Source organism: Coenobita brevimanus, chromosome 92 (assembly GCF_032717465.1).
Source record: "Coenobita brevimanus isolate Jiangsu-jjx chromosome 92, ASM3271746v2, whole genome shotgun sequence".
Lineage (NCBI taxonomy): Eukaryota > Metazoa > Arthropoda > Malacostraca > Decapoda > Coenobitidae > Coenobita > Coenobita brevimanus.
The window spans coordinates 9547942-9569218 of NC_137045.1; the positions used below are offsets into that span (position 1 = coordinate 9547942).

General features: G+C 41.2%; 1 protein-coding gene across 1 annotated transcript in view; it reads right to left on the reverse strand.

Annotated features, from left to right (window-relative positions):
* Positions 1 to 21277, reverse strand: part of Lis-1 (LisH and WD40 domain-containing Lis-1) — a 75382-nt gene that overhangs the window by 52022 nt on the left and 2083 nt on the right. The window contains exons 2-3 of the mRNA XM_080282055.1: positions 12429 to 12527; positions 9281 to 9434 (exon numbers count right to left, since the gene is read on the reverse strand). Coding sequence (XP_080138181.1) covers positions 9281 to 9434; positions 12429 to 12466 — 192 coding nt within the window. The 5' untranslated portion in view covers positions 12467 to 12527. The remainder of the gene's footprint in view (positions 1 to 9280; positions 9435 to 12428; positions 12528 to 21277) is intronic.

A 21277-nucleotide genomic window follows, 5' to 3' on the forward strand; every position in this document is an offset into this window, starting at 1 on the left:
CCAGCTCCTCAGTTGTCTGGTGAGCCAGTGGCTGCGTCCCAGGATTGTGATGTCCCTGATGTGTTCCCTGCATGTGCTGTCACTAGGGCTAAGTCTAAAGTTACTGGTGATTTAGAGGATAATGATGATGATGATGTTATCCTAGCTGACACTTTTCTTGCTAATTTGGACCACTCACCAGATGAGGCAGTACCCCGTAGTGTTGATAACTTGTCTCGTCAAGAGTTGGTTGAGTTGCAGGTTGCTGACCCTGAGTTGAAAGGTCTAGCTAACTCTGCTTGCAGTGAGGAAGAGTCAGCCGGTGCTTCTACTTGTTATTATGTAAAGTCAGGAGTACTTATGAGGAAGTGGAGACCCCCAACAGCATCAGCCGACTGTGAATGGGAGGTTGTACATCAAGTTGTCATCCCTCGTGTTTGTAGGCAGGATATCATTAGAGTGGCTCATGATTCCAGTTTGGCAGGACACCTTGGAGTGAGGAAGACTGTGGCACGCATTTTGAAACACTTCTACTGGCCAGGTATCTTCAGGGATGTTTCCTGGTATTGTAAGTCTTGTCACACCTGTCAAGTTGTGGGGAAGTGTAATCACACTGAAAAGGTTGCACCTCTAGTTCCCATTCCTCCTTTTGAGGCGCCTTTCATCCGTGTGTTGGTGGATATTGTGGGCCCTCTTCCTAAGACTTCTTCAGGATTTTCTTATGTGTTGACCATGATTGATATGGCTACTCGTTATCCTGAAGCCATTCCACTTAGAAACATCTCAGCAAAGAACGTGGTTAAGGAAATGCTGGGGTTCTTCACAAAGTTTGGTCTGCCCAAGGAGGTACAGTCCGACCGGGGAAGTAATTTCATGTCAAATGTTTTCAAGCAGTCTCTGAAAGAGTTGGGCATCACCAAGATCACGTCTTCAGCTTACCATCCCCAGACCCAAGGAGCGTTGGAGAGATATCATCAAACACTCAAATCGATGCTCAAGAAATACTGTTTGGAACATCAGAAAGACTGGGATAAAGGTCTTCCATTCGTTGTGTTTGCTGCAAGAGAATCTCCAAATGAATCACTGGGCTTCTCACCTTTTGAACTACTGTTTGGCCATGAAGTAAGAGGACCCCTTAAGTTACTCAAGGAATGCTGGCTGTCGGAGGAAGATGACGTCGACCTGCTGGAGTATGTGATGAAGTTCAAAGAACGGCTGTCCACTGCTTTACAGCTGGCGAGAGAGAATTTAGGAGCTGCTCAGGAGAAGATGAAGACTTGGTATGATAAGAAGTCCAGGTTACGCCACTTTCAGCCAGGAGATCAGGTTTTGATTCTGCTACCAGTTCATGGGCAACCTCTTCAAGCCAAGTTTAGTGGCCCTTATTTCGTGGAGAAGAAACTCAGTGATGTCAACTATGTCATCGCCACACCAGATCGTAGAAAGAGCAAGCAACTATGTCACATCAACATGCTAAAGTTATATCACAGGCGGGACGAAAATAATCCAGTCTGCACTGTAGCTGTTCCACCCGAGTCTGCAAGTGAAGCTCTCCCATGCAGTATGAGCCTGAGTGATAGTTTGGTTAAGAATCCTGATATCATGAATGATCTCCAGACTAATCTTTCTCATCTACCACCCAAGGAAAGGCAGGAGTTTTCGGCATTACTGCAGGAGTACCCGCAAGTGTTCCGTGCCACTCCAGGAAGAACCACTGTGTTGATGCATGATGTCGATGTTGGAGACGCAAAGCCAATTAAATTGCCTCCTTACCGTGTGAACCCAGTGAAAGTTCCTCTCATCCAGAAGGAGCTTGGCTACCTGTTGGACCACAAGATGATTGAGCCCTGTCAGAGCGAGTGGAGTTCTCCTGTCACTCTGGTCCCTAAGCCAGGTGGGTCACAGCGGCTTTGCATTGACTACAGACGTGTTAATCAGATAACTAAAACAGACACTTACCCTCTCCCTCGTGTGGAAGATTGCATAGACAAGATCGGAAAGGCTAGGTACATAAGTAAGTTTGATTTGTTAAAGGGATACTGGCAAGTACCTATGACTGAACGTGCTAGGGAGATTTCATGTTTTGTAACACTAGGAAAGACCTTTGCATGGTCTGTAATGCCTTATACAGATTGTTTTAGAGTAATAAGAAATTTCCTTTGTAAATTTCTTTTTTCTTTGTGGGGAGGTGTTACATAGCCTATGATTTCATCATCCTTTGTGTAATTTTAACGCACAGTTGCTGCATGTTTGATCACGAGCGTGTTCTGCCTCAGTCCCCCCTTCTACCGTTATAGTAGAGTAAGTCGACATCTCTGTTATACTTTGCGGGATTGTCATCTCTTTGTCCCCATGGCTTCATTTGCGCGTCCTCATTACAAGTTGTATCAAGCTCTCCTGGCCCCTATATAATGAGCTCAGTCTCTGCATCATTGCCACTTAGATCTGCTCCTCACTTTGTTCACATCTCTGTCCTCCCCTGTACAGATATTATTATTGTGAGTGCTCAAGAAGTCTCCAACCATCTAGCAGCTGTGTGTAATTTGAGTATTACTGTTATTGCATTTTTTCTTGTACTGTATAGCATAAGTTTAATTTGTAGGCCTAGTGAAGTTTTTGTAATTCATGTGGGGTTCTTTATGTCAGTCATTTTTATAATAGTTTGTATCTGTAATTATTTATCTGGTATTCACTGAGTATTATCTGGTATCTCATTTTATCAGGGCTGACTTAGATAAATTTATTCTTGCTAATTTCGTGTTAATAGAGGCTATTGCAGTTAACCATATATTTAACCTGTTTTTGCCATTACATTATCCTTATGAGTCCTGAATGTTTTATTGTTAGTTTGAGCATTAAACTTTGACTTGTAATTTTACCTAACTCTTTTGTTTTGAACCTGGAACTTTACGGGACAGTAGTGACTCTTCGTATTCTCACTTAAAGTGTACATTATCTTTCTCTGTTCCGTAACAATATATATATATATATATATATATATATATATATATATATACACTCTCATCTTAAATGTCGGGACCAACTGCCTAGCCCCGGGCTCCTACGCTCCTCATGGGGCAATGTAGGATTGGATGATAGATAGAGAGATATATACAGTATATATATACAGTAACCCCTCCAATATCCGGATCAATAGAGCCATAGGCAGGTCCGGATAGTGGTCCTGTCCGGATATTGGGCCCCAGCTTATGGACTTGTACTTATGGACCCTAACTCTGAGAAACACCTATACAACTCCCTCTGGACATGCATAGCACCTATTTAAGACCCAAATCACACCAATAAGGGACATAAAAGACTGAAATAAATGCAAAAGAACCATAAAATGAGGTTTTAGAGGTGAGTTTATACAATATTAAACATTCTGGGTACTTACAAGTCCCTTGCTCTTGGACTGGTTTGAACCGCCAGTTTGCAGTCCACAGTTAATCCTCTGCACTCTAAATTCTAATTTCTTAACACTGCACAACACTGTAAATTCCTGTGTGTTCTAGTGGCAAGGTATTGCAGTTTATTCACTGTTTATTCACAAAAAACAAGCACCTGTGGCTTGCACTGTTATGAGTATCTGCTCTCCATCGGAGTTAAGCTGTGACTGTTGATGTTGGTGGGGTAACAGAGTTGCCAGATCGCAACAGCCACATTACCAATCTCCTCAACTTTCATTGTCAAATATAACTTTTCATTACCAAATTCGTAAAGCTAGCATATATTCTTCACTAATTATATATACAAGTGGAAATACATGTAATCACTCTCCTTATAACTAACACCATGTTGATTATTTTCACACTATGTAGGGTAGCAGATTAATCAGAGAGAGCAAACAATCCACCATCTCCATCCTGTGTATCCTCATACATGTGAAAAATCCATTTGGTAATGCATTATTCTAATGCATTACCAAACGAATTTTTCATTACGAAATTGGCCCGCACTTGGTAATGAAAAATACCAAATGGCAACCTGACAGGGGAGGGGGGAGGGGGAGGAAGGAAGGGGTGAAGGGACCATGGTGTAACAGCTGTTTGGCGCCAGGCGGAAATTTCAAATTATGGGAGGGAAAAAAGTCAGATTTTTTTCGAATTTTTTGCGGTTTTTGGCCCATTTTGGGAATATTGGATCCCAGGAGGATTATGTCCGGTTAGTGGGGATGTTCGGATATTGGGCGTTCGGATATCAGAGGGATTACTGTATATATATATATATATATATATATACAGTAATCACTCTAATATCCGGACGCCCAATAACCGAACATCCCCACTAACCGAACCTTATCGTCCTGGGATCAAACATTCCCAAAATGGTCCGAAAATCCAAAAAAATTGGAAAAAAAACCGATTTTTTGCCGTCCGTAATTTGAACTTGACTCGCGCGCCGCGTGAGAGCATTGTTTTGGTTCGTCATTCCTCCGACGTCCGATAGAGCGCCGCTGCATCCTCCCCACTTCCCGCCTGTCTCTCACCGCGACTGGACCTGCGCTCTTCGTAATGGCTGCCCACGTGCTCGCTTTTGTGGTGGTGCCGTACTTGCTGCAAGGCCTCCTGCTGCTCTCTGCCCTACTCTTAGTGTGTGTGATGATGGCCCCGCCTCCTGAGAAAAGGAAGAGAGTGGTGTTGACTCTGGAGAAGAAACGGGAGATATTGGAGAAGGTTGATGCGGGTTGGTCTTCCTCTCGCATTCTCCGCGAGTTCAACCTGGCCCGGTCGACTTTGTTTGATATCAAGCGTTCCCGAGACAAGCTCATGCAGTACACGGCTGACTTCTCGTCGAGAAGCAAACGCAACGTGGAGAGGAAGGTTATGTTTACTCCCAAGTATGCAGAGATCGACCGCTCCACGTTGATTTGGTATCGACAGCAACGTGCAGCTGGTGTGATGGTACGTGGAACGGAGCTGAAGGCTGCTGCTGAGAAGTTTGCAAGGCTTCACGACGCCCTAGACTTCAAGGCATCCGAGGGTTGGCTCTTCGCGTTCAAGTTGCGACATGGCCTTACTAACCGTAAAGCACATGGCGAAGCATTGGACGCTAACGAGGATGGAGTGGACGAGTTTCGGCACAAGGTGAAAGGCTTGATCGACAGGGAGGGCCTCACTCTCGGTCAAGTCTATAACGCTGACGAAACTGGCCTATTCTATCGCTCGGTGCCAACGAACACTCTCGCCGATGAGACGGAGAAGCGTGTACCTGGCCGCAAGCTTTCTAAGGAACGGATATCTGCTTTGTGTTGTGCCAATGCTAACGGCATGCACCGGCTTAAGCCCGTTATTGTTGGCCGTGCAAAGCAGCCTCGGTGCCTTCGTGGGGTGATGGATGTCCTTCCTGTCGTATGGTACCATTCTTTGAAAGCATGGTTCACAGCTGTGATTTTCAAAGACTGGTTTCACCATCACTTCGTCAAGGAGGTCATACATTACCAGACGAAGACACTGGGAATTCCTCGCGACCAGGTAAAGGCTCTCCTTCTCCTCGACAATGCACCTGCCCACCCGTGCGACAAGGACTTGGTTGCTGAGAATGGCCGTATTAGGTGCATGTTTCTGCCACCTAATACGACTGCTCTCATTCAACCAATGGACCAAGGAGTGATCGTGGCAACAAAGCGCCTGTACCGTCGGAAGTTCCTGGACGAGGTGATGGTGGTTCTCGAGGACGAGGACGAGCGCAGGGAAGGACGTGACACTCGAGGCAAGCGGACTTTGGAAAACCTTCGCCGCTACAACATCAAGTCTGCGCTGTACAACTGGGCTAGTGCATGGAAGGAAGTCCCTGTGAAAACTCTTGAAAATGGTTGGTCTCGTCTGCTTCTCGGAACAGATGTGGAGTACGATTTCCTAGGGTTTGACGTGGATGACTTCCATGCACGGCTACGTACGCATGGCGACGATGTTGATGTGGACGATGTTCGTGAGTGGTTGGACGACGACGAGGGCGATCCTGGGTATCAGACGTTGTCTGATATCGAGATCGCGTCTTCGGTTGCTGGTGTCAGTCCCGAACTTGAAGATTCCGACGACGAAGGCGATGATGATGCAGACTCCGCCCAGCAGGACACTACTCCTGCCATCCCCAAGCTGAGCGCACTCCGGGAACATCTAGATATATATATATATATATATATAATCAGCAGCAGCAACCGTTTGAGTGTCCACTGCAGGACCGGCCTATCCCGACCGAAGTTGGGACAATAAAGCCAACGTATCTCTACTAAGTGGCTTGGGCTGTCTGGCAGTGACTGTATGTAGGGTGAGAAGAGCTTGTTAATGTAATTGTAGTGTTGGAGTGGCTTTGGATGTATGTGTAGACTGTGAACCTAGTGTAATCGGCCCGTGAAAGCTGACTGGGTGCAAGCATACTTTATTGTAAGCGACACTGGTTAAACCACAGCACCTCTTACATCCGCCAATGCAGTACGTGGCCGGAAAAACGCTCCCAAAGCTTATTACCCTGGCAGGGCGCAAACCTTCGTTCTTCAGTGTACAAAAACGCACACTTTACCACTATACCACACAGGCTCTCTCTCTCTATACAGTACATTTAAACCTCCATTTAAGGGACTAAATGGGGATTCTTGTCCCTTACTTGATAAATGTCCCTTACTTGAATATGTCCATTGTTTTACCACACATAAATACAATCTTATTATGAAATGCAATGATTGTTTCACCTATTTATGTGATTATGAATAGTATTTTATGGGTACTGTATAAAGAAACATTAATGTGTAAAACCTAGACATTACATATCATTTTTGAATGGTCTTGTCTGTTTGTCAGGTAGAATATGGAGTCCCTTAAATCCGAACTCCCTTAAATGGAGGTCCCTTAAATCGAGGTTTGAGTGGAGAGAGAGAGAGAGAGAGAGAGAGAGAGAGAGAATGTATCTACTGCCAGACCCCTCAATCCCATAAGGGGTGGCCACAAACAAATCACCTCCATGTCACCCTGTCCAATGCCACTTCACTGCCTTGCTTCCAGCTCACACCCTCCTCTCTCATATACATCTCCACTCCAAGCCTCCATCTCATCCTTGGCTTCCCCTTCCCTCTCCCCCCTGCCACCTCACTTGCATATTCTCCTCGTTAGTCTCTCGCTCTCCATCATCTCCACATGGCCAAACCACCTCATTGCATTTCTCCAAATGCTTTCTTATCACAACCACATCCACACCACAGCACTCCTTCATTTCCTCAATTGTCAGCCTGTCTCTCCATGTAACTCCACATGCTCATCTCAAATATCTCATTTCCACTGCTCTCACTCTTGACTTGTGTCCTTCCAACAAGGTCCAAGCTTCACTTCCATATGTTAGAGTTTGTATCATAATACTGTCGCGCAGTGACTTTTTTTACTTCCATGCTCATTTCCCTGTTCCTTATCACTGCTTTCAAAGAACCAGCAACCTTTCTTCCCTGCTGTACCCTTTCAAGCACTTCACCCTCCAAACTTCCATCCTTACTCATTACACTACCCAAGTACATATATATATATATATATATATATATATATATATATATATATATATATATATGTATGTAAATACACACACTCAGGTCCCAATTAACACATGATCAAATAGCACAATTCCCAAATAGTGCAAGCTGTCTCTTAATATCCACAATGGCTGAAATTAACAATGCTGGTGAAGAGACCACAGCAAAGGATATGATTACTGCAGCATCTATCGAGAATGCATTACAGGAGGTGAGACAAGAGGGGGGGGGGGCAGTATTTTCAACTCGGGGGCAGTATTTTCAACTCATGTTTTAACCCACTTATCATTAATCTTAAGAGCTAAAATTTTCAACAGACAAACTTCAATCTTTCTACTATCGTTTGCAACAAACTGCATGTCTGTAGGCATTCCAAGCCCAGAGAACAGTTTAAGAGAATATACTTTAAAGTGTGTTTTGACTGTCTGACGCAGGAAATAGCCCAGTGAGGTGGAAATTTCCACCAAACCACAAGATTTTTACCACACAAAAAAGGGTTACTGCCATATTACCTTATCACAATAATTACAATAATAATAAATATAAGAAACTTCAAGCCAGTTTCGTATGATTTTATTACGATATTCCACAGTGTTTACGCTAGACTTTAGCGAAACAGTAGCCATGTGAGGAAAAGCATTACAAATTTTATAAAACTTCATGAATGACTTTTTTTACCACTTACTTTTGTAAATCCTATGATATAATGTCTTGAGTCATTTCACAGCACAGTTACACAGTTTGCAACAGCAAAAATGTTTGCTAGCTAATGCGTTTAGCATATGACTTCTCTATCACAAAAATATCACTAAATCACTTCTATTTTATCACAATAATTCACAATAGAAAATGACACTTTCAGTCACTCTTATATGATTTTAGAGTGATTTGGGTGCATATTCCTTAGTATTATTTATGAGACAGACAGAGAGAGAGAGAGAGACGCAGCAAACCAGTTTAGACCAGCTCATTGTGGGTATGTGTACAAGTGTGCATGTATGTACATACAGTATATGCTGTCCAGTATGCCTTACTCCCAAAAGCACCTAATCCACCTTTCTACAGTTCTGCCCACACTGAATGTATGAACAATCTGTTCAGGATTCTTTCCTCCAAAATAGAGGAATATCATGTCCTCTCCCATCTTCCCAGTAGTTAGACGTGTTCTCCCCTGTCCATACCAAGTTATGTACTACGTCTGCTTGACGTTTTATGGCATGTAACGACTAAGCAGTCATCGCCTGACCGAAAAGGTTCACATTTCATTTCTCGGATGCAGCAATGCTCACAAATGGATCTTAAGGCTTTGGAATTTCCTGGGTTCATTTATACTGTCATCTCATCAGCAGCAGATATGAAGCTTGAAGGAAGTCAAGCTAGCCAACCATGAATATGTAGTCGTGGTAGAGCTCTCAAAATGTTTCAAGTTACACTTGATCTTCAGATAACAACGGGACACAACTTTTGTCTTTCACTGTACTGCTTGCCCATAACAATTCTTGAGATTGAGAAAACTTATGCAGTATGTCATTCTGGAAGATGCTTTAATCCTATGGACACCAGAACAGAGTTTGTTCATCATAATATTACCTAGTAGGTTGTAGTATGTAAATTATTCTAAGTACACACAGATCCAAATACTCTACAGTATTGTTAACAATAGGTTTCAATCTCTCAATTTCTGTTGGAAGGCAGAATGAAAAAGCATGAACTCACCTGCTATATGGTTACAGTATATAGTTAGTAATACAAATTATACTATAACCAAACAAACTGCTACTTCACCTTTTTCTGAAGTCTGATGACTGAGCACCATTTCTTCTCCAGAAGTCCAGCATATTTTCTCTCAATTTCTCCAGGCATGTCTGCCTCTGCCTTGAATGCCTCCAGAGCATCCATGTAGCCATTGCTGCATAGGTAGTCAGCTATGGCCTTATTCCTGAGGCAAGTAAGACATCAATTACCAAATGTTAAAGTACATTCTCCTTAATACTGCTGCCAGTTAATAATTTCCTTAATCTCTGCCAAACTCCAAACCTCACTTGAGGCATAATGTAGGTTTGTACATACAACAAGTTTCATATGAGATATAATATATATAAATTATGAAACAATGACTCTGGGGAAGTAAATACCTTTCAATGAATCAGTCCAGCAGGTGTTACGTACATACCAGTACTGTACTGCCTAGTCCCATACTACAAAATTATGATTTTTTTTAAATTCTGGTTATTGCCTGACAATTTCACTTAGCCTTAAAAAAAAAAAAAAAAAAAAAAAAAAAAAAAAAAAAGCCACATTTAACTAGTCACTTTGCAAATTTGATTAAACATAAATTACATTGGCATGGTAATCTGGAAACTACTTGGATACACTAGCTACTTCTCTATCTGATTTCACCAAAATTGAACAAGACCCTTCTTAACTTTAACAAAATTACTTTACTACAAGCATTGTAATTAAGAGAAACACAATACCATTAACTCATTCTGCTGTGTATGAATGATTTGCCACAATAATGTACAGTACATGCATAAACATTACCAGAGAAAAACAATGTGGAATATAACAGGAACTATGATATTAAACTGAGAATTTGATGGAAGAGTCATCAGTAGGTTTAGTCAAACAGTAAACAGTAGCTTTCCTTTCATAATACTGCAGAATACTGCTGTAAATCAACAAGCAAGAGCTGATTAATATCAGTATCAGAAGAGAAAAATTATCCAAAAATTGGAATCATATTGGAATCGGCTGAGTTTCCACGAAAAACATGTTTGTTGTAACTAATGACCATGGACTCTAGCACTTATTTCTCCACCATTTTAGGTGTGCTTTAACACTGTAATGATGACTACTTTTTAAAGATTCAGTCATATCCCTTGTTCTACTGACTGTCTTAAATAGTAAAATGCTTGAACTAAAACATACAAAATAATTAGACCCTAACATTATATCACTGTGGTTAGAATCAAGCCTGAAAAAAATATCAAGACAGCAGGTTTCTGTCAAGGGGCTGTGGCGGACCGGCATGAACTTGTGAGTCAGATGGTACATGCACACACACTGGCAGTATTCCATCAATGGTATGACTTTGGCTACATATTTACTTTCGATGGTACAAGAGATAAGAACAGAAATTCAGGTGCTTGTAATTTTTTCCATTACTCTCCAGAAAAATGTATACAATTAAATAATATACACAACTTAATTATCGCTGCTTTTCATTGAGAGTAAGGAATTTAGTGCTACGGTATCTAGATAGATAGATAGACTTGCAAATTTAATTTTACCTAACATGAAAAATGCTGGTACTGTACTGTTACTTAAAAAATTATATTAATACATTGTTCAATTTTGTTTAGCTAACATGAAAAATGCTGTTACTTAAAAAATTATATTAATACATCGAACTATATCGAATTATCACAGTTCCTTAGATAACAAGAAAAAATGCTGGTACCGGTACTTAAAGAATTTTTGTATATTAATATCTTGAACTACATTGAAATATCACAATTCCTTTAGCACTTTTATTTTTATTTTTGTTTTAATGAAACTATAAAATGATAATTGTATAATACCTTTATATTTTAAAATGTTAAGACACATTAATGCTCATAAGTAGCATCTTTGCCACTGGGCAAATAATAGGAATCATAAAGCACATACCATAACTTTTTATGCTTCCCTGAAAGTATGCAACGCTCAATCAATAGACAAGTAGGGAACATATAATATTTTGGCTTCTAAATCTAAGCCAACTCTTGGTAATTAATGATACATGAAACGCATAATGTGAGTAAGCTTATGGTCATTACCCAGGACACAATATTTATACTTGAAGGTATCGTTTGAAAAACCTTGACCATCCAGCCATTAGCCATAAAATGAAACAACATTTATACAATACTTAAAAGTACGGAACATTTTGGTCATTAGACATATCAGGCCAGACCAGCCTAGAGTTACTGCACAGTGAAAAAGATACACCTGCTTTATATACTCTGGGAGACTGGATTTAACACACTAGTAGTCACTGTTCCTCACAGCATCAACAAAGCATTCCATTAAATAAGGCATGAATAACTAGGAGTACAGTATGCCAACCATTATCATAACATGGGTAAATACCGTACTGTACACACACTCACTCTCTCTCTAATACCAGTACATAAAACGTCTGACTCTGAGTACAGGCTTCATAGCCTGTTCCCATGGCCCAGTAGTCCTGCCTACCATACACCTCCACATGTCACCACTTCAGCACTAACACCCACCATCCACACTGACTACAAGCTAGGGCTACCCTAAACAGAACTGGTATATTGGTATTAGCAGGGGTATTTTTACATGCTGGCAGATCAGTAAGGTCTGCTTAATGAAATTCAAAGCCTTAAACTGTTCCCTGCCCCATTTAGGACTCAAACCTGGGTCCGTTAGGACTGCATGCCACCTCTACTGATTCAGCTACTGCCTCCACCATACACCGTACACAAGCAGCCAACACAACCACCAAAAACCCTTCAACCAAACAGCATCCTCCAAGAAACCCAAGCAAATACCGTACTCCTTCTACTGGGACTGCCCCTTCTAGAGAGATATGGTAAGTTAACTTGTCCAAACTATGCAGAGGCAATCACCCTTCTCTACTGCACCATTACAAAAAAAAAAAAAAAAAAAAAAAAAAAAAAAAAATCTCCATTTACTCTCCTATTACTGTATTACCACCCCTAACACTTACAGCATGAACCTCACTCACAACACTGAAACATGTTCAACACAACCACAACGAACATTCTCTGGGACTGCCAGATGAAGCAATCAGGTCTCTGCCATTCATCGCATTCACACACTGGTGAGCCTTAGACCATAACAAATTATTCTAGTTCAATATGCAGTCCATACAACATAAACATGTACTTGCACTTACAGTTCCTCTCTTTGACGCTGTGACAAAACCATTTTCATGATCGTGGGTTAGCTGTGGGGACCAAACAATTCGAAGGCAACACTTCTTATACCTCCATACCTGAAAGACAACAAAAACAATTTATAATTCAAGTACTGTAGTGAAGGTTTCTTTACTAGAAAAACTCCGGTGGCATTCAAAGATCACAATGGTCATATGTACAGTATATGCGTGCAGCACAACCTGCAATGATTACAGTAACTTGGGACAGAACTTAGTTATATATACACACACACACACACACACACACACTATCAAAGATTAAATGACAACTGCAGAACTGCATATTCAGCATATGCACATAGGCTATTCTTTTATAAGGTTCTCTATTAGTTTTATATCCTGTTCTGGTAAATATCTTACATTTAATACTATAATATACAGCACTCCTCAACCCCAGGCATAGGTACACCTCAAAGAGGCTGAGAGTTACATGCAAGTCAGTATCAACTAGGTACCTTTCCATGTCCATATTTGGCACTGAGGCACATCATGGGGTGAGGTCACCTTATTAGCATATGAATGCTTCTATAGATGACTTGCTGAACCACCTAAAGGAACAGTGAATATAACCCTGAGAGATGATACTCAGTTACTAAAGTTTAAATGAGGACATAAACATTAACAAGCAGTATTACACAACACTGAACCAAAAGCTTACTGGTAATAAAAAAAGTAGGGAAATCAACGTGCATTAACCTATGACATGATCACTACCACATACAGGGACACAATGACTATAACAATCTACAATATCAGTCCAATCAAAACCATTAATTCTCCTCATAAGGATACACATGTGTATGGAGCATAAAAGAAAAATACTTAATAGTCTACATCAGTAACATTAAAACTGAACTAGCATGAAGGCATTCATTACAAGGTACGGTAGAGTACTTGATACAGTCCTCTATAGAACAAGCAAAGAGATATACTGTACTGTACATACTGGTCCTTAATCATTACACTATACTGTATTTACTGGTTTCACTACAGTATAGTTATAAAAAGGTTATTTAATCTTTCCATAAATGGAGAGAAATTGTGAATGAATAAGTGATGACGCAGCCCTGAGGGGATATTCTCCCGCATTTGGTCTGATCAGCTGGTCAGGTCAGGTGAGGGTAAGGGGATGGGTCTGTTATGATGTGGCAGGGGTAAACCAGCTCTGCTGTCGGGCCCTGCTGCGGATGTCACTGATTGCATTGCGCAGTTGACCCTTGTGCGGTGTGGTGCGATGAGGATCTGTCCGTTCTCCCCTTGGGGCTAAGATGTGAATGAATGTGTTTGAATGGATGAGTAAATGGGGAGTGTGTCGTCCTGTCTCGGCTACCTCCCTTTCCTTGGGGGAAGCAGCCTAGGTATATAGATAGAATAGACAGATCCATATACAATGCACTTACTTTCTTTTAAAACTCATTTTGCTTAACTGAGAACAATCCACCAACATTCACACACACAAATGCTGCTGAACAGTACCAGTATTGTATTTGCAGCTTATAAACATGCTCTTATGGTTGTTGTTGTTGTTGCTGCAACCCTAGGCTCGTCTGAATGTGAACCTGAAGAGCTGCTGACTGAAGTTGTCTACTGCAGTCCACCAGCCTCCCTGCAAAGGTTAGGGAGGGGGCTGAAAGATGTTAGTATAACTAGGTAGCAGACCGGACAGGCCACATCAGTCCCACCATGAGAAGGAATCCCTTACCAGCACCACAAACATGCTTGAAAATTATATAACAAGTATATGATGTAATGATGTATATCTATTGCATTAATATATTATATATATATATATATATATATATATATATATATATATATATATATATATATATAAACAGTATATCAAAATATGGAACAATCAGGTAGGCTATTGTACAAAAATATCTCATTAGATTACACACACAACATAAAGCAGACACAACAGCACTTACAAAGTACAACCCTCCTGTCAGGTACTGGTGCTCTAGTCAAGAAAAGAAAAAAATATATAATAACTAAATATTAAGTGATATGGATCAATATGGCATGGTTATTTTATACAGAGCTATTTTATCAACAATCCCTATACAAAACTTCAACCTTCACTTAATGGACTGTAACAGTACTTTACTAGTTACATATAGTTTTTGCAATGTCACATATGACACTTGGGAATCTGTCAATTTCTGTCTCCATACCTCCTTTTCTCATAATCATTATATACCATATCCATTTCTCCTGGGCCTACCATGCCTCCTCCCATCTTCAAACTAAACTCACAGACACCTTTACCATCTCCTTAGTTACAGTAACTATAGTGTCTCTCTCTCTCTATCTCTTGCCAGATGCCACAATCCCGTAAGGGGTGGCCATTTAACTTTGTGTTATTTGTTTTATGGGGAGGGGCACTACTCCTCCACCAACCCACTTGTTGACACGTAGGGAGCACGTATGGTTTGGTTATATGGTTACCACCCAGCATAGTAAATGGTTTCTTGGCTTAAAGAAAACCATTTGGCTTGTCACTCAATGTAAAGCCACCTGTAAAGGAAAGAAAAGTAATAAGAAGTGACAGGAAAGATGGGAGAAATGTGAAGAGAGGAGGACAGACACAGAAAAAGAATGATAAAGGCTAAGGAAGAAGCTGGCAGCTCTACACCAAGTGAGTGGATGATGGTTGCCACCACCTAACTATATTCATTTTCATTATATGACCGTACCATCAAAGGGATTCTCCTCAGTTAGTTATATCCCTTTCATCAACAGATATTGTACTCCACATCCTCCAGGAATTTCTTTAGTAGCAGGTATGACTACCAAGGGGAGAGTGCCCAGAAGCAGATCAGGGAAAGATGTGATAAGGTATAAGGTCTTGCATGGACATCTTCAGACTAGCGGACTGAGTAAGGAAAGGATTATCATCACAAAACATAAGGGCAGCCATTAGAAGATGACCATGACCTATAGCCTAAATACTACCATGGTCAATGGTATCTGTATATCCTATATATTTAACACAGGTACACACTATCTACACAACTCCTTTCATGCAGTGATATCTTGAATATAATTCATGCTACTGCCAGATGATTCTACTCTGCTTACAAAAGAATTTTAACATTGGATGACTTGGATATAGCCTTCATTATCTACTCCATTTTATAATTAGGAGTGTCTTACATTCCATAAAAGTGCGGCATTTAACCCGCCGCGTGCCAGCTATTTTTGGCCCTATGGGTCGCCCCAGTGCCGTGCATTTTTCGACCTTTTTTTATATTATTTATTTATCTATTTTTTTCTAAAATGATAGATTTTGATGTGGAAACAACGAATTTCACCATTAAAATGCTCACTGAAGCTCGGAAATAGGTTTTATTGAGTCCTGCATAGTCGTATACAGGTTATAGCCACTCTCTCTCACTCACCACGTAGGTGAGAGAAAGTCGTTCTCTATGTAAGGTATACTGTACTCAGGTATTTATGCTGGGAAGGTATAGCAATGGTCAGTACACTTTTCTGATTACTTATTACTTCAACATCTATCACAATTTGCGTGTCTTTCTCACTGCGAATGCATTATCTTACACTTACTTGAAGATTGGTACAACCTGACTTCATTACGTACAGTCCTGGCACTTACAAGAAGGTATTTACAACTTGACTTCACTATATAGTCCTTACACTTAAGAAGAAAATATTTACAACTTACACTTACATGAAAATATTTATAAAATGCCTTCACTATGTATAGCACTGGGTGAGGCACACAGGCAGAGTGAGCGTGAGGGGGGAAGAGAGTGAGCGTATGGCCTTGACAGCCTGGGGGATGGTAGAGGAAGTTACAAACATGCCTGCCAAATTTTTACCTGCAAATCTTGAAAAATGCAGTCACAGTGAATTTTTTTTATTTTAAACCGTTTGAAAATGGCACTGGCACGCAGCGGGTTAAAGACTTCCACCAAGGTCTTAGTATCAATTAGGACCTTATCTTTCAACAGCTCTACTCTTAATCTGCATTTACTGTCAAATAACACAGCTAAGACATTCATAAAACACTGTACCAGTCTGCCATGACCCCAATCACTATTAATAAGCTGCACATCTGCAGCAGCATGTATTCATACCAATTTCAGCTCCTTTTCCCTACATGTGCAAACAAATGCTGTATGACTGAAATACAGGACATTTATTCAAAGGTGGGTACCGGTACTGTATGAGGCTTTCTGTTCAAAGATTTTTTTTTTTCTTTTTTAAATACAAATCTACCATTTTTCCCCTCACTACTTCATGCACATCTACTGCATTATCACACATACAAACTTTACTCCATACAAACACAATACCCCCAAAAACCACTATGCACACACTCTTCCACTCCAAATCACAAACCGGTCATGTTGCTCACCCCTAATGATAGCTGCCCTTCAGAAACACGTAAAACACGGCATGAACATGTATACGGTAACATTGCTGCCTATCCTCCTTAGGTGACTGCAAGTGAGATGCTACAATACTGTATATACTGTATGTTTACATCAAACTCAAGAATAATTAACTACCGGTATACTATCATATGGATTTATTTTCTTGAAATCTACACTCATGCATTTCAATTACAATATCAGCATTCTTATCCCGTGGAGTGCAAGTTACAGCTCTAGCTGCATTTATGAGTGTCAGTCACAGCTCAGGGTGTGCCATACAAATATGCACTCAAATCTGCATACAGTGAGTCCTTTAAATACGGAAACTCGAAGTACAAATTTCCGATGGTACGAAAGCCATAAATGTAGGACAAATTCCACAATACGAAAGTATCTGTCTTGATGGTATGAAAAACGATACGAGAGGAATTATGAAAAATTCAAAATGGGCACGCCGTGCTCGCTTGCGGCGAGAAAATGAACTAACCCCTCTCCGGTAAACACATTTTTGCGCGCTTCCCAGTCAAGTCACAGCCGTCCTCTCCTTTCAGCTTCGCTGTACGTTACGCTGTTTTTCACCTTTTCGTATTTTCACCATGCCTCCCAAGCGCCCTGCATCATCTGCACTAGTCAAAGAAGTACCAGAGGAGCAATAGGGTGCCACCATGTGACTTAGCACCATATCAATGACACGTATTTCCAGCTGCAGCACAGATCTATATTTAACTGTACATTGTACTAATACGACAGTAATTAGTTTTATGTTTTATTTTTTATGTCTGTACAATAGTATAGTACTGTATACTATACGTGTACTGCATACTTCTAAATAGGAGGGGTAAAGTTTTAGTGGGGGGTCCCATGGGGTCCTGGAATGCATCCCCTCCATTTATATGTATATTTCAATGAGGATTACGAAAGTTTTTTTGGTCACTATCCCTTTCGTATTTCGAGGACTCACTGTATTGGGAAGGTTTCAAGAGTAAATAATTGCACATTCCATGGGTTATTTTTAAATAATATATGCCATGATCAATGTAAATACCAGTATCTGAAGGTACGAAGAAGAGCCACAGGCTAAGCTGAAATTAAAGTACTGTATGTAGGCTAGTGGTGCGGTGGGCCAGTACATCAAGTAAGAGTGGGCTTTCTGTTGTTATCTCACTTACTTTAAAATTCTCAAGCATGTCCAAACTGCCTATTAGCTATGTGGCCTGCATTATGTACTTGTATTGGTACTTCATGTTACCACAGTACAGTACCGTGTATGCTATAATAAGAAGGGAATACTGCCTTATGAATACCAGTACTGTCATTTTAAGACACTTTGCTAAGAATGGTAGCCTAAGTAAAAAGTACGTTGCACAGAAACTGCATATTTAAAATGCGGTTCAATACACACTTGACTCGATTTGGCGAACCCCAATTTCACGGATTTCGGATTTCCCAGACATGAACTGAGGCCGGACAATACTATCAAATGCCGGACAAACGCCCGAACAAATCCGGGATTCTCACAAAAGTCCGGCCATTATTATGTCACATAAAACTATAAGCAGTCTGCTGCACAACACGTATAATTTTAGAAAGGTTTTGACTTGATAAAGGCCATTTGTAACACACACAAGAAGGTATTTTCATACATGAAATACAACTTGGTCACTAACCTGCTTCACCCCACCAGTTCCTAACTCGTGGCAATATCCCATTTGCCACTTACCTTTCTCAAATGCCACTATAGTTTATTGATAGCAGTGAAACTTCAGGAAGGCTTGGACACCATAAAATTCATAAGTAACAAAAAACATATTTTCTTACGGACAGCTGTCCTGGCAGGGTGCCCCGAGGCCACTACCACAACCACTGGTAAGCTGGTGGGCTAGGGGTCCCAGATCCATTGCCTGGACCTAGGACTGTGCAGTGAGTGCGACCTGTGCTACGTCTGTCCCCCTTTATTAATACTGAAGATGACCAAACAAAATAAGTTTCAAAGCAAGCCTGAGGACAGTAAATCACCCATGGGGATGAGGGTGGGTTCATGGAATGTGGGAAGTTTGAGGGGAAGAGCCAGGGAAGTCGCTGAGCAATTCAGTAGGAGGTGGGTGGATGTGGCATGTTTGCAGGAAGGCTGGTACAGGGGTGGATCAGCCAGAAAGATTGTTGGGAAGGACTGTTGCTATAAGTTGTTTTGGCAGGCGGGGACAGACGGATATGGAGGTGTTGGTGTGATGGTTGCAGAGAAATGGGTGGAATATGTTATGAATGTTTTCAGAGTAAGCGATAGGATATTGGTAGTGAAAATTCTGTTGGGTAGAAAGATAGCTGTGATTATATTGGCATATGCTCCACAGGCAGGATTGGATGAAGCAGAGAAAGATAGAATTTGGGATGATTTAATACGTGTAGTGGGTGGTATGCGGGATGATGAGTTACCGGTAGTGATTTTGGGAGGGGAATTAAATGGTCATGTAGGTGAAGCAGCACAAGCTTATGAAGGAGTGCATGGGGGATGTGCGTATGGTCTAAGGAATGCAGAAGGGGAAAGGATACTCGAGTTTGGGGAGGCAACGGACATGATTGTGTGCAACACATATTTTAGGAAAAGAGACAGTAGGTTAATTACGTATGAGTCTGGGAGAAATAGCAGTCAGATAGATTATTTTCTGGTTAGGAGGGCTGATAGGAGGTTCGTGAGGGATGTTAAAGTTATAGGAAGTGAGGAGTGTGTGCAGCAGCACAAACTATTGATTTGTGATATGGTGCTTAAAGAACAAGTGATGAAAAAGAGGACTTATGTACCTAGGAGGAAAATATGGAAGCTGAAAAACCAAGTAGTAAGGGATGCTTTCTATAGCAAGTTGAGGAGAGTAATGGCTGAACAGGGAGCAGTAGACAGAGGCGTTAATGAACAGTACAGAGCTCTCAAGAACAATTTCTTGAGAGTTACTGATGTAACATGCGGTTGGACAAGAGGACCACCAAGACATAAAGTAACTTGGTGGTGGGATGAGAGTGTAGAAGCTGCAGTTAAGGAGAAAAGAAGGCTTTTCCGAGAATGGAAGAAGGGTGGTAGCAAAGAGGAATATTTGGCTGCCAAGCGTAGGGCTAGAAGAGAGGTATACAGGGCAAAGTCTGAGTCACAGAGACTATTACTTGATAACCTAAATCATGGGGAAAGGAAAAATATGATATTTGGGGTGGCAGGTCAAGTGAAGAGGGATAATCAGGATATTACAGGTGAGCAGTGCGTGAAGAATGATGAAGGAAGGGTAGTGGTGAACAGTGAGGATATTAAAGATGCATGGAGAAAGCATTAGAGCCGGTTGTTGAATGAGGAGTTTGACTGGGACAGAGAAGGTTTGGAGCCAGCAAATCCAGTGTCTGGCCCTTGGCCTTTGATTGATGTTGCTACTGTGAGTGAGGCAATAGGCAGGATGAAGGTGGGGAAGGCAGCAGGTGTGTCTGGGTTGACTGCCGAAAAGTTGAAGGCCTCAGGCAATATAGAGGTGAGTTTAGTCACTGACCTGATAAATAGGATTATTTATGAGTGTGTTGTCCCAGATGACTGGCTGAAGAGTGTAATTGTAAATGTGTGTAAAGGGAAGGGTGATGCCCTGGAAAGAGGAAATTATAGAGGTATAAAGCTTTTCGATCAGATAATGAAGGTAATGGAGAGAGTTTTAGAAGGTATGATTAGAGAAAGAGTGAATATTGATGAGATGCCGTTTGGGTTTATGCCAGGTAGGGGGACCACTGATGCTATATTCATTGTTCGACAGCTTCAGGAAAAATATATTGGTAGGAGACGGGATCTTTATTTTGTTTTTGTTGATTTGGAAAAGGCCTTTGACAGAGTCCCTAGAGAGGTGGTGAAGTGGGCAATGAGAAAGCTTGGCTTGGAGGGTGGTTATGGCTATGTATGTGGGTCCTCACACCCAGGTAAGAGTGAATGGAGATTTGAGTAATGAGTTTTCCGTGAATGTTGGTGTGCATCAGGGGTCAGTCTTGAGTCCCATGTTGTTTATCATGATACTTGAAGCCCTTTCATGTGATTTCAGAAACGGACTCCCGTGGGAGTTGTTGTATGCTGATGATTTGGTGTTGATTGCAGAGAACGAAAGGGAGGTGGAGGAAAGGTTTAGGAAGTGGAGAGATGGTATGGGGCACAAGGGTTTAAGGGTAAATGCATATAAAACAAAAGTGATGATATCTAGGGTTGGTGGTGGTACTGTCAAAGACGAGGGAGAGTGGCCAAGTGCAGTTTGCCACAAGGGCGTGGGAAGTAATTCCATCTTGTGCGGTGTGTGTGATAAATGGGTGCATAAGAGATGTAGTGGTATCAGAGGTATACTGCGAGATAATGCTGATTTTATGTGTATGATGTGTCGGGGTGAGCAGGTGGAG